Here is a 14,184-nt window from a genome sequence, read left to right as displayed (position 1 = left end):
TCCAGAATTCCACGATACATGGCCCCATCCATCCTCCCCTCAATACGATGGAGTTGTCCCGTCCCCTTGGCTGAAAAGCACCCCCAAAGCATGATGTTGCCACCACCATGCTTGACGGTGGGGAGGGTGTTCTTTGGGTTGTACTCGGTGTTCTTCAACGCGGTGTTCTTCAACACGACGAGTTGAGGCCAAAAAGTTCTATTTTGGTCTCATCTGACCACATCACCTTCTTCCAGGCCTCTTCTGAGTCGTCCAGGTGGTGAATGGCGAACTTCATGCGGGCCTGTACATGTTCCTTCTTGAGCAGGGGGACCTTGCGTGCGCTGCAGGATTTCAATCCATGACGGCGTAGTGTGTTACCAACCGTTTCTTTTGTAACTGTGGTCCCAGCTGCCTTCAGTTGATTCATCAGTTCCCCCCTTGTGGTTTTGGGATGATTCCTCACCGTTCGCATGATCAGGGACACCCCACGAGGCGAGATCTTGTGTGGAGGCCCAGACCGAGGGAGGTTGGCGGTGGTGTGGTGCTTCTTCCATTTCCTGATAACTGCACCGACAGTTGATCTTTTCTCTCCAAGTTGCTTTCCGATTCTCTTGTAGCCCATCCCAGCCTTGAAAGTACATAGAAAGTTCTCTGGAATAATACTTTCCCACTCCCAACTCTGGTTGGGTCTTATTTAATGGCTCTGGTTGGGTCCTAAAGCAGAGGTAACATTAGGTTTTTTGAAGATTATAAAACTGCATGCCATATTGACCTCAATATCCTCCATAACAAATGTGTATAAAATGTTATTACTTACAGGTAATGTTATGTTTTAAATCTAAAACATGGTCTCATGTAAGGTTGCAAAAATAACATGTTCATGTTTAGCTTACAATAGACTTAATCATTTACAATATAATGGATTACTCACCTTGAATTTGTCATTACACATTCAAGGTTCACATTGTTAGGTGTTGCTGTATTTTAGCAAATAAATGGCAGCTAGCAAGGTTCGCTACATTCGCTTCGACTCTTAGCATCTAATAAACATGAATTCAACAGTAATATTAATTTATTTTTAAAATGTAATTCAAAATATTTGACTTACTAAGGACACACAATACATATTCGGCATTTGGACCCATTAAAACGCTTAATAAATGTTATTAAATTATTATTCTGTAGTTACACTACACATAGCGTGATTCTGATGATCCTATATTTTAAGTCTTTATTCGTCATATCCATTTATTTAATTAAAAATGATAAAATAATAAGCTCTTCACAGCTGTGATGGTGTTTTTCTCAAGTTCCTCCAGCAGAGGACCTGCAGTGTTTACAGAAGCCCGATGATGAGCACGCTCTGACCGGCTGTGATGCAGGAGGAGAGACAGGAGGAAGAGTATCCGGTGGGCGGTGCAGACCCCTGAAGATACAGAAAGCCTGCGGATGCGATAGGATAGGTCGCGGGCTATACTTTTGGAGAGCGGTATCTCATTTTGTATTTTTGCAGGAGACAAAAGCCGCTAAAGTGCGACAGATAAGGTGGGAGGGAATATTGTATGAGAAGCACAGACCTTTGTCTGCAAAACCTCAGTGAATGCAGGAGAGGAGACAGACAACAATAGTCTTTTTCATTCTCCGGAAAACAAGTAGGAGTAGCTTTCTGTGCTTTCAGGCTGAGGTCCAGTGTGCTTGCCTCTTTAAGGACACTTCTACAAACAGATTGTGTTAAGGCGGTATGTCATCTATTGGTCGGTGGGACAGACAAGAGAAGAGACAAAGCAGCAGCTATTGATGTAGGACTAAGCGCAGACATACTGTGACCTGCTCAAGAGCTGCTTACAGGCCTGTGGGCTTACTGCCAGGGATGACATCGAGAGAGAGAGGGGTGATGCAATTTGGTGAAAGCTGTCACTATTGATTTACACATGAGGCGGTGCTGGACGCATCTCTAGAGGTGCGTTCTGTTTACAAAGCATTGTGGAAATCACCGAGAGGCCTTTGTAAACAGCCTGAACACATCTCAGCATCCTCCGACACCGACGTATTTTCCGCCGGTAGATGCTCTTCTCTCTGGCGCTCTTCCTGTGGAGGCTGTACCGACATTTCTCCATCATGTTCAGCTCAGACAGACTCACAGTCCCGGAGTATGTCAGCCGGCTGCAGAGGTCGAGGAGCGGATCCGGTTCCGAACCCAGAGCGGTCTCCCCGGGCATCAGTGCCGACGTCCAGGCGGGTTTGCACGCCTCAATCCCCGCCCTGCGCTCCGCAATCAGGATGCTGAAGTCATCAAAGGAAACCTCCGATTCAGATGAGACCCGCAGGGCCATCGCGGATATCTTTCAGCTGGTACAGGAGGCCTGGGTTTTGCCCACCGTAGGCCGTCAAGTGGCCGAGGAGATCTGCAACAGGATCCGGCTGGACGGAGGCCTGGAGACGCTGCTGCAGCTTCAGCAGACACCTGCTGTGGAGATCACATATGAGTCTGCAAAACTGCTGGAGCAGATACTCATCTCAGAGAACAGGTAGTTTTTGAGGCCTTCATACAGGCTTTGTTTTCTGTACTTTACTGCATCACATTATAGTCTGCAGATTTTTTTAGTACAGGGAGAAACAAAACAACAACTTACTATAACATGTAATACAACTCCATAGTTGGTGTTGCTGCCATATGATTTAGAGGAATCAACACTTCTGGACACAGTCTCATCCAAAAGTTTAACTTTGAAGGCTGTTTTTAGTGGCTTGTACATGTTAAAGACAGTATTAATGTTTTTATGTCCACACCTTATATATCTATGTTCATAGATACGGGTATATTTTTCATTAAGTCTGTAAAATGTTTGAAAACTGTGAAAAACGAGTAGAGGTAACACGACATCTTGAAGTTACTTGTTTTGTCCGGCTATTTATTTAATTTACAGTGATATAAAACACAGAAAAGCAGCTCATCCTCACATTTGAGAAGCTGGTACCCGGGAATGTTTTGACAGTTTTGATTGATAAATGGCTTAAAGGATTAAACATCTGGCAAAGTTTTTATTTATGCTGTTGATCAAATTGTCTAATGTTACCAAACACACCATCTACACCCGTTTATGCCTTATTTGTTCAGAAGTATGTGTCAACCTTTCAGTAGAATTGCAGTCAGTCTAACTAACTGATTGTATGAGTCAGGTTTGTTACCATATTTACAAACTTCTGTTGACAGAGATTATTTAGCACGGATGGGTCTGGGGGTCATCCTCAACCTGACTCGACAGCAGGAAGACGCACAGCTGGCTCGCAGTGTCTCTGGGATCCTGGAGCACATGTTCAAACACAGCGAGGAGACATCTGTCCAGCTCATCTCTAACGGTGCCCTGGACTCCCTCCTCTTCTGGTGCAGAGGAACAGATCCCACTGTGCTGCGCCACTGTGCTGTGGCACTAGCAAACTGTGCCATGTATGGAGGCCACCGCTGCCAGCGATGGATGATCGAGAAACAGGCGGCCGAGTGGCTTTTCCCACTGGCTTTTTCCAAAGAGGATGAACTCATTCGCTTCCACGCGTGTCTGGCGGTGACTGTGTTGGCTGCCAACCGAGAAATCGAGAAGGAGGTGGTGAAATCTGGAACCTTGGAGCTGGTGGAGCCATTCATTGCATCTCTGGATCCGGATGACTTTGCTCGCAGTTTATTGGACAGTGCAGACTGCATGCAGGGTAAGACAGCAACTGATCTGCAGCATTTTTTGCCATTACTGGATGGCACAAGACTGGAAGGAAAGTGTATTGCAGCCTTTTACTTTTGTGTGGAGACCAGCATCAAGTCTCGTCAGCGCAACACTAAGGTACAATCACTGTCCACTTGCTGTATAGCTCAAAATGTAATGTAATAATGTAGTAATGTCTGGTAGCTTTGTTGTGACTGTGACTTTATTTTTTGCTCCTTTCAAGATTTTTCAAGAGATTGGAGCAGTGCAGAGCCTAAAAAGAATTGTCATGTACTCCAGTAATGGCACAGCTTCTTCCCTCGCCAAGCGGGCACTCAGTATGATGGGGGAGGAAGTGCCAAAACGTATCCCGTCAGGTGTGCCCAACTGGAAAACCTGTGAAGTGCAGACCTGGCTGCAGCAGGTTGGCTTTAGTGCCTATTGTGACCGTTTCCAGGTATAAAACAGGGTTATCACTCAACAGAGAGATAAATAGGGGCATCAAGATCTACCCATTATTCATTATGTCTGACATTTCTATCTAACTGTATAGGAGCTCCAGGTGGATGGAGACCTAATGCTGAACATCACAGACCAGGATCTGAGCACGGATCTGGGCATGACTGCAGGCCTCATTCGCAAGAGGCAAGTGGTACAAAAACTTTCCACACATTTGGTCTGAGGCTGAGCGATGTAACACCTCTGTCTCATCCTCCAGATTTTTAAGAGACTTGCGCGTGTTGAAGACTTACGCCAACTACTCCACATGTGACCCAAACAACATGGCCGACTGGTTAGCTGAGATAGACCCTCGTTTCCGTCAGTATACGTACGGCCTGGTCCAGTCAGGAGTGGATCTCAACAATATCCAGAACCTGACCGATCAGCAGCTCCAGTATGACTGCCACATAGACAACGGAGTCCACAGAGCCAAGATACTGTCTTCTAGCCGCAAGCCCTTAAAACCGTGCCACACAGACGCCCAGCCTGCAGGGCCCGACGTGTTCATCAGCTACCGTCGGACTACCGGCTCCCAGCTAGCCAGGTCAGAACTGAAACATGATTGGTTGAAAAGGAGGTAATTCAGGAAGAGAAATGGGATACATTAGACACAAGGCATTTATAAAAGCATAAGGTAAAACTTTGTCTTTATTAATCCTTACCTGTACTAAAACTATGTTTTTTTCTGACTTCCTCATTTTCTTCCCTGTCCCAAGCCTTCTGAAGGTGCACTTGCAGGTTCGCGGCTACAGCGTCTTTATAGATGTGGAGAAGCTGGAGGCTGGTAAATTCCAGGAAAAACTGATCCAGAGTGTACAGAGGGCACGCAATTTCATCCTGGTCCTGTCCTCCAATGCTCTCGACAAGTGCATGGGTGACACTGCCATGAAGGACTGGGTGCATAAGGTCAGAGGTGGAATAGGGGTCAGATTTGTGAAGGGTGCATGACATTCAAACTGTGTGGCAATGTACACTGATTTGTCTTTGATGTTAAAAAATCCCAGTGCCTTAATTAAGGGACTGGGATTTATCAAAAGAATATAGTTATCCTTTTTGACTGTGGAACACCACTTGTAAGCTCCCAAGTATTGCTTTATGGCAGCTGTATTTAATAAACCATATCATGACTAAAAGCCATTGACTATGGTGGTATAGTTCTGCATTGTCATAAGTTGGCCACTGTAATTTGATTTCACCCTGACAACTACTTTGCTGTGTAAAATGCATGTTAATGCCACAATTCTTTGCAACAGGATCAGAAAATGTCACTAGCTTTTGCAGAATGCATGAGAATTACAAGCTTGTGCAGTCAGTCCTGTCGCAACAATGTTCTTTTTATTATTTACTTTCTTCCTTGCAGTCATTCGTGCTTTTACATGTCTCGACATTACATTTGTATACATACACATGTACTCAGAGAAATGATCATTAACCTTACAGGAGATAGTCACAGCCCTGGCTGGTAAGAAGAACATAGTTCCTGTCACAGATAACTTTATGTGGCCCGACCCCATGTCTTTGCCGGAGGACATGAGAGCAATTCTCAACTTCAACGGCATTAAGTGAGTCACTGTTTACTCTGAAAAACACATCTGTGTAATTGGGACAGCATGTTTTCAAATTGTTCACCACATGTCTGTGTGAGTTTATTGTTGTGTGATAACTACACAGAACCTTTTAATGCTAACATTGTTAATCTTTTAAAGACGATTTTATTTCTTTAATGAATATTTTATGAATCTGTAACATATCCATTAGCTTATGATGCACACCTTCAAACACCTCTTTCCTTTTCTTGACACAGATGGTCTCATGAATATCAGGAGGCCACGATCGAGAAGATCCTACGCTTTCTGAATGGACGGCAAGACCAAATCGATGGCCCTGATGCCTCCAAACAACCGAAAAAGAAACAAAATGACATAAACAAGGTTTGATCTCAGATATAGTATCAACTTTCAACGATGCCGAATTCCACATGGCCGATGGTGACCTGGCCGGCAGCGTTCCCTGCACTGCCCAAATGCATGTGGAGTGAATTTGATTATATTTAGATTACATGCTCAGACCTAATATAAACAGACCTAATATACTACAAACAGTAATGGAAATCAAAAAAGGATTTCAGATGTATATAATAAACTGTAAGCCTTTAATGACAGTACCCTCACACTGCTGTATATGTGTAATCAGGTGCAGTACACGCCTTCTGTTTCTCAGGAAAATAACTGTGATAGATCAGCTGATCACCCAGCAAAATCCTCAATAGCAGTTTCTGAAGTATCTACTAACATGTCAGTCTTTATAAATGTTACATGCAGTCATCTTGTGTTTAACCCCTAAACTGTATATTCCTATGAGCAAAGCAGGTCTCTAATTTTACAGATATTTGTGTTTGGGTTGTCATAGAAAAGAAACTGTTCCTAGCAGATGCATTGACTGAAGGCATAATCTAAACTGGATGCATGACATACTGTACAGAAATAAACGAGCTACATACTGTATACCTGCACCCCCCAACTTAGCAAATAACAGATTTAAGGAGTGTACAGGCAGCAACAAATACCCATGTAGTATTAAACGTCCTTTTCTGTAAAAGTGGATAAAAAGTAACTTTGAATTAACGTACAGTACTGAAAATGATTCCATCAGTTTTACATAGTGTCTTGCTGTTACAACACAGTATAATAACATTAAAGTATCATTTAATACTGTTGACTTGAGGTTTCATTCACCAAAGTGTTCTGATAAGTGATTATTTGTCAGCTTTGCAATAAAATGTCATCCTTGTTCACTCAGTGCATTTAACTGAAGCAGTCAAATAAAAACAAAAAGGAATCCAGCAATATGATCCACCACAATACTTGTGAAAATATAAACGTCACCTGTATAAATCATGATGATGCTGAAATAAACATGTGATGAAACATTTAAAGACTTGCAAATCAAACAAAGCAGTCACCAAGATGTGATCACATATTCTATAAAATTTTGTAATTATAGCCTGAATGCGTGTTCAGAGGGGCTTTTATCATCCTCTTGCCTTAATATTGTTTTCATCCAATGTCCTTGCAGGATTCAGTAAATATGCTCTGTATAATTATCAATCATTTGGTCACTTTATTTGAAACATGGTTAAGAAATATAAATTATAAGTAACAAAATTTTACAATGAAATTCTTTACTTGAATTTACATATGACGTGTAAACAGAAAAAAAGAATTAACCATCATCTTTATCACAAACTATCCAAAAGAATACAGATCTATTCCAATAAATAAAATGATTGTAACTTAGAAATACTGCACAACTGATTACGATGAAGAATAGATGGTTCACACAACCCGTCTGCAGAATGGTTTCGATTGACATGATCAAACCAAACTGTGGCCCGGAGTCAAAAACAATCACCGCGCGGATAGCTGAGTTAAAACTTGACTTAACCTTTAAACATCGCTTTGTGCATTTTAAAGCTGCTTTGGCAGCTCTTGTGCATGTTGACTGTTGGCCAGTGCCCTGCAACTATCCAGTGTTTGTGGTGGTGGGAGGGGGACTGTGCCTCTGCTTTATGGAAAGAGGAGGGAGGGAGGGTCAAGGTGTAACTCGTAATCCCTGGCTGCCGCTACAGTTTCACTCTCTCTGATGTGGATTACTGATAGTTTTGACATATTTGCACCAGATGATCTATCCGTATAGTTTGATACCATGAATCCCAGGTCATGACTTCACTGCTTCAGGGTTCTAGATACCATGTCCACTATCAGATTTGGCAGAGACATTAACATAGCTGACAATCTACTCAAATGTGCAAACGGTGAATAGATAGCGGAGTGGTGGGTGAACGTAGATATGACACCTTATGTTGTGTTTACCAAATTACCTGACACAAGTACGGTTAGTTAGAGTGGTTATTAGTTAAAAATGGTTAATTATCAATAAAGTCACCTATCTTTAAGTTAAAAAAATTATAACCTTCCTTCATTGTATATGATCTTAATGAATGACAATTGTAGATCTAAAACATTTCTCAAATTAAAACTAGGTTATATCGGCTGCCTCCTTTTTTGGAATAAAACGTACTCCACTGCCATAAACATCAACATAGCAACTGTATGGTTTATTTGATGAACGGTTTTAGTTTTAGTACGACAAAATAAGAAATGTAACCAGGAGAAACAGCCCGTAGGCTGAAGCTCCTGTCTGTCTTGTCACAGATTCCCACCCACATCAGAACGGATATCTTCATTAATTCCAGACACATTTACAAAAACAAAGTCAAATAGACATGAATAGAAATGGTGGATGTCTTACAGTAGGAATCGAACCCAGGTCTCCCACACCAAAGGAAAGAATCTTATCTATGCGCCATCACCACCCCCATAGCAACTGATTATGTTTGAAACAGCAGACAATTATACATAATTGTTTGAACGAATGTGCCGAAAGCATTTGCTTAAAATTAGAAATTACTTTTATGATGTGCACAAGTGACTAGAAGATGTTGCGGCTGAACAAGTAGTTTTAAGACTTTCACTTCTGGTCTGAGAAATTTACCATAGCAACTTAGAAAAACTGTAAGAAATTACTATTCTCAGTGGCTTGACTTTATCTTGTACATTAATGAGGAGCGGCAACATTTGACTAAACAAATCAAACAAAACCTTTAATAAATACAAATAAAAGTTATATACATTCTGTGACAACTGACGAACAGCAGGCTAGCAAAGAAGGTTTCATATAATCGTTGTCATAATGAAGCTCTTCAGCGATCCCTTTTCCTCAGGTTATCTTTATACACGTCATTATAGTTTTTGCTGTTGGATGATATGTACTTTGTGAAACAAATATCAGAAGATCTACCATGATAAATGTTAGCAAGCTGCATAGTTAATAAATTGACTCAGATGAAAAACAAACAAACAAACATTCAAACTTTCGTCGTTATTATGAAAGGGGTCATTGACTGTTGGCTTGAAAAATAATATTTATGTGCGATAATGAGAGTGTTTTGCCACTAAGTGTTTCAAGGGTGTCTCACTAATTTATTACTTTTGTAATTAGTAACACCTGTGTCAGGTGATTGATATGTTGCTATTAATAAATGACATTGCACCCATGTGTTTTTTTTTTAACAACTGAGGAGTTTGTGCATATCCTCTCATGGTTAGCACCTTAACCTGTAGTTTGCCATTAGAGCTATTGCAATTAATTAATACATTAAAAATGGAAAAGTAAGGCACATTAATTGGCACTCATTAAGCTGTGCTGAATACGTATCAAGTCACAAAATGAAAGCATGTCCCGAGTCTCCTTCATTCTACCATTTGTATGAATGTCATGATGGAATATCGGAAGACTGTGGTTTGTTTTTAGGGCCAGCAAAGATCTGACAAAGCCCCAGTCTCCACTATCTAACTATTAAGACAGTAGTGTCAGCCAGGAGATTGATTCTTCCTCCTTTGGTTTTGATCATTTTGGTATGACTAGTTGAAAGAATCCCATCGCTGAGCTTGATAACTACAGTCAGCTGCCCCGTCACTGTGTTAAGATCAAAAGTCTCTCCCAGCATCACAGATGGACATGACGGATGTCTCTGTGTCAGAGCTGCTCACCTCGTAGACTGACACCAGGATGAACTTTAACTCACGATGCTGTGGAGTCCCTTTGGTCTCTCCTCTGGTCTAAACACTGCAGCGTCCTTGAAAGACAAACATGAAAAATAATATTTTATTTTGCTCATTTTCAATTTTGTTGTTGAAAATGTCCTGATTTTGTATCTAGGACACAATATTAAGAAAACAACAAAAAGACGAGGTCAAAAAGGCCAATGAGAGCAAGAGCAAACTCACCCAATGATTCCAACAGGGATGAAAAGGAGGATGGCAGCAAAAAGGAATGGGAAGCCCTTCATGAAGTGTAGTGTGGCTGGGTAAAGGGAGTTGAAGAGGCCACTGCCCACCAGAAAACACAAGCTCTCCACACAGGCGACAGACGCAAACAGGGCACCTGGGAGGAAGCACAAACACACAATTATGTATATAACCTGTAGGACACGAGCTCTCCCTCATGGCAAAGGGACATGTGCTTCAAACTGCACTGTAGAATTATGATACGGACTTAATTATAATAATTGAAAGTCATTCAAACACTACACATGAGTTTGCTCTCACTCCCAGATGTGTGCTGAGCATTTGGTAAAATTACATAAGGAGCAAGAAAACAATATACTTTTTCTTAATACAGTGCTGCTCACATCAGGTTGCTGTGTTAAAGACAATCTTTTTTTGTAGTAGTTGTAACATGTTCAGTGACTGACCTTGTTCAGATGGGTCCACCAACTTGGACAGCTTTGATCTGAGAACAGGCGTCACAGTCATGAAGAGGAAGCACAGGCCATAACCTGGTGACAGACAAATTAACATATTTGAACTTTGATACACAGTGCTGGCTCAGACAGCTATTTTGATTCTGAACATTGTGCAACAGTGGAACTACATTAAAAGACAGTTACCGCTGTATATATCTTAAATTCAGTTTTTTGTATTTGTATACACACTTTTGTTCTCAGTCTGTCATAAAATGGTCCCTGCATTATTCTGCAACTACTTAACGGTCTGTGAAAACCTCACTACACTGCATGGTTAATTATTCCCTCAATCTACCAGCAGAGAAGTACTTTGTTTTTATTGCCTGCTATTCAAGGTTGCCAACATACACAACCTGTTCAGTCTATCGCTTGCTGAGCTGTAACAGCGTGACAGCATTCATCTGATAAAGGGAGATTATTTTCACCTGTGGCCGAAAAACACAAAGTGTGTATTTCAAAAACTTTCAGTAGAGATGGGACAGCATAAATAAACGGATGATAATTAAAGTAAAAAGACATTCTCAGTGTAATGTCATTAAATGGATATTTAACGGACATTCACTGCATGGGATTATCCCACGAAAGGGTTTTAGTTGGTCACATGTGTCATCATGCTTTATTAAGACTTTATTAAGAATGTTTTATAATGCTTAGATAAAATACTGATTTCTGTGCTTCAAAGTGAGGTAATCAGACCTCATTTCACTTGTATTATCGTTTTAGATAGGTAGATAGAACACCATAGTTTCAACCACCCAAATAATTTTGACAATCTGTCTAAATTGTGTACAAAACATCAGGCGGTCACAAACCGAAATCTCTCACCTGTGAACATGAGCTGGGTGGTGTCAGCTACAGAGAAGACCACCAGCCCAGTGACATTGGAGACCAGACCCAGAAGAGCCACCCAGGAGTCATTCAGGCAGCGCTGCATGATCTTCAGCCCCAGCAGACTGGTAAGGTAGGCCAGGTGCTGAGCTGCTGATCCGTAGCCAATGAGGGCTGGCCCCCAGCACAGCGGTGAGCTCAGCTCATACAGCACATACAGCTCCCTGCTGCCGAAGTGTACGGTCACTACCACAAAAAAACAGAGCATGTAAAGCCACAGCTTGCATCTGTGAAATCTTCCGCCCGCCTCACTGGTACTGCCTCCTGTTGAGAAGAGGTGCCAGACGGCTTTATGGTGGCGAGAGGTGAGGAACCTAGCGCTTGGGTCTGGCAGGACAGACTCACGGACAAACAGGTAAGCGTACAGAGCCCCAGCCAAGTTAGTGGCCAGGACCAGCCAGAATGGGTTGATGTACCTAAACACAAAAAAATAAAATGGTTACCAATTACTAATTCAGATAGCAAAGATTTAGAGTCTGAGCAAAGTGCACAGCAAAAAACCACACATTTCTTACCCTTGTGCCCGCCGCCACTGCCCTCCGATGACGCTGGCTAGCATCCCCGAGAGGCCCAGACAAGCCTCCAAGACCGCCACCCTGAAGGTGCGGGACCTTCTGTCGCTGGTATCAGCCACATATGAAAAGCAGCCTGCTAGGATGGCGTTGAAATCACCCAAAAGGCCACTAAGCAGCCTGCCCACCAGAAAGCAGCCCACAGGGAGCTTCAGGTACATCACCACTAGATAAACCACTGCTTGGAGGGCCAGGCCCAGGTTGGGGAGGATAAGGATAGGCCTGCGACCAGCGAGATCACTCCACGAGCCCAGGAGAGGCACCACCAGCAGGCCTACAGAAAAGCCACCAAGACTGATGTACAGGTTCCAGTGGGCTGTCAAGGTTTCCACCTCCTGCAAGACAAAAAGGAACGAGTGTAGCCCGGTCAACAACGCATCAGCAAACAGGATGGAGATGCTCAGGGGCAATGTGGTGACACAGATGAAGAGATTCAAGTTGTTACTACTCAGTCCCGATAATACACATAATTACATTTGCCAAGCATCCTAAGTGTAATTTTATCACTAATTTGAACCCTATTACACATTGTCAAGGGTCAGGGTCCTGGTGAACAGAAAACTGCTGATGTATCTGCATGCTCATCAGAATCAGAATCAGAAGGAGTTGTATTGCCAAGTAGTGTTTTACACATATGAGGAATTTGCTGTGGTGATAAGGTGCTACACGTAGACAAACATACAGTCAACATAAATAAAAATAACACATCCCCGCTTAGTTTTAACATGTGACTGCTGTTCCTCTTTGTCGAAACGGTTTCTGGGTTCAATGACTTTGAAGCCTTTTCCCTTGATTGCTCAGAAAGCATTAAAGGCCTTTTTTCACAGGTTCCTTTTAGGCACACTGATTCTATCTATCAACCATATTCCTCATCATGTTGCTTTTTATGCTGTGTATTGCGTGCTTCTTCTGTGTTGCATGTTTTAATTAATTGTAAGTGCTTGACAACATAAAGATGTCTTGTATATCTTCAATAACATTGTCTTTCCATTACTGCTTTGCATGTAACCATTTAAATAACCGTTTTAACTTTATTCTAAGCTTTTTTTTAGGCTATCTAACATCTGTACTGCAGACAACAGAAGAAAAACAGCATTTTGACACTCTCCCTGTTAATGAACCAATAAATAAAATCAAGCCTAGTGACCTACATGATCACATGTCCAGTGTTTGTGATTTTGAGTCATTTCCTTCAGACTTCAGTCCATTTCGTGAGGTGTTTCCACTAACGTTACTTTGTCTACAGGATGGAGAAACTTTCTCCGATTGCTGACAGTTACCTTCTGCAGAGGGTCAGGGGGAGCGGAGGTGTTGCCGCACTCCGACCTCTTGGATCCGTTGTAGCCGAGATCCTCGCTGATGCGGTCCCACAGATACTGTGTGGACAGAGGCGCCTGCAGGGCCAGAGAAAACATGGAGAGGAACAACACCGGCTCCACAGAAACCGGCAGCGGGCACGTGAACGGTGGTCGTCCGGAGCGGGTGGTCCGTACATCAGCCTCCTCTTCTTTGTGGCTACATGAGGTTTCATCGTCGGCTGATGTGGCTTCAAGCACATCACCGGGGAGGATCGCTGCGGTGTCCGGCTCGTCCATCTCGGACTGAAGTTACTGATGTGTCGGTCTATGGTCACGAAATAGTCGGTTCTTTTTAAATGAACGACGGAAGCCCGTCTGAGAGTCGATTTCGCAACACATCTACCAGCTAGAGAAGCTCAGCTATATAAAGGAAACGAGACTGGTAAACAAAAGCGGGAGTTTAGCAACACCGTCTGGACGAAGAGCTGAACTACAGAGGTGAACACTAATAGTTTAGCCTATCACACGAACTGGCCTCCTCATGCTCCAGCATAGATATAACTAAGTTAGCCATTTAACTAACGTCGTTGCTATGACACGTCAAATTCCGCATTAAAAGTTAAATTTTAGTACAAACCAGGGCCAATTGTATGTCCCAATATTAAGGTAAGACCAAAATGCTGTGTCAAAGCCTTCCTTATTGTCCCAGAGTCTTAAAAACTTAAACCCGCCTGATTATTATCCACAGTCTTTTTAATTCTCTTCTTCTTCTTCTTCTTCTTCTTCTTCTTCTTCTTCTTTAGTGTTTATTGGCAGATAGCAAACCAGCTTAAAGACGCACTACAGCCACCAACTGGACTGGAGTGTGAAACAAGCTATTT

General features: G+C 42.4%; 3 protein-coding genes across 3 annotated transcripts in view; 1 reads left to right on the top strand and 2 right to left on the bottom strand.

The window, feature by feature from the left end:
- vtna (vitronectin a) overlaps positions 1-5,265 on the bottom strand; it is an 11,968-nt gene extending 6,703 nt beyond the window's left edge. The window contains exon 1 of the mRNA XM_046074979.1: positions 4,841-5,265. The gene's annotated coding sequence lies outside the window, so the exon portion shown is untranslated. The remainder of the gene's footprint in view (positions 1-4,840) is intronic.
- Positions 622-6,894, top strand: sarm1 (sterile alpha and TIR motif containing 1). Its single transcript, XM_046074977.1, has 9 exons — positions 622-707; positions 1,293-2,510; positions 3,197-3,815; positions 3,922-4,134; positions 4,231-4,322; positions 4,396-4,722; positions 4,895-5,084; positions 5,619-5,740; positions 5,983-6,894. The coding sequence occupies exons 2-9, from the start codon at positions 2,047-2,049 to the stop codon at positions 6,113-6,115; spliced, it is 2,160 nt and encodes a 719-aa protein (XP_045930933.1). The 5' UTR covers positions 622-707; positions 1,293-2,046; the 3' UTR covers positions 6,116-6,894.
- slc46a1 (solute carrier family 46 member 1) overlaps positions 6,310-14,184 on the bottom strand; it is a 25,910-nt gene continuing 18,035 nt past the window's right edge. The window contains exons 4-9 of the mRNA XM_046074981.1: positions 13,286-13,606; positions 11,949-12,340; positions 11,371-11,849; positions 10,495-10,578; positions 10,028-10,184; positions 6,310-9,876 (exon numbers count right to left, since the gene is read on the bottom strand). Coding sequence (XP_045930937.1) covers positions 9,822-9,876; positions 10,028-10,184; positions 10,495-10,578; positions 11,371-11,849; positions 11,949-12,340; positions 13,286-13,600 — 1,482 coding nt within the window. The 5' untranslated portion in view covers positions 13,601-13,606 and the 3' untranslated portion in view covers positions 6,310-9,821. The remainder of the gene's footprint in view (positions 9,877-10,027; positions 10,185-10,494; positions 10,579-11,370; positions 11,850-11,948; positions 12,341-13,285; positions 13,607-14,184) is intronic.

Source organism: Micropterus dolomieu, linkage group LG17 (genome assembly GCF_021292245.1).
Source record: "Micropterus dolomieu isolate WLL.071019.BEF.003 ecotype Adirondacks linkage group LG17, ASM2129224v1, whole genome shotgun sequence".
In the NCBI taxonomy this organism is placed as follows: Eukaryota; Metazoa; Chordata; class Actinopteri; order Centrarchiformes; family Centrarchidae; genus Micropterus; species Micropterus dolomieu.
The sequence above is the reverse complement of the archived record's forward strand: the minus strand, read 5'-3'. Positions and strand labels throughout refer to the sequence as shown.

Bases quoted from the DNA above. Each gene is read 5' to 3' on its own strand.
- sarm1 (XM_046074977.1), top strand. From the start codon at position 2,047: ATGCTCTTCTCTCTGGCGCTCTTCCTGTGGAGGCTGTACCGACATTTC. The intron at 4,135-4,230 runs GTATAAAACAGG...CTAACTGTATAG, and splicing joins CCTATTGTGACCGTTTCCAG to GAGCTCCAGGTGGATGGAGA. The intron at 4,323-4,395 runs GCAAGTGGTACA...CTCATCCTCCAG, and splicing joins GCAGGCCTCATTCGCAAGAG to ATTTTTAAGAGACTTGCGCG.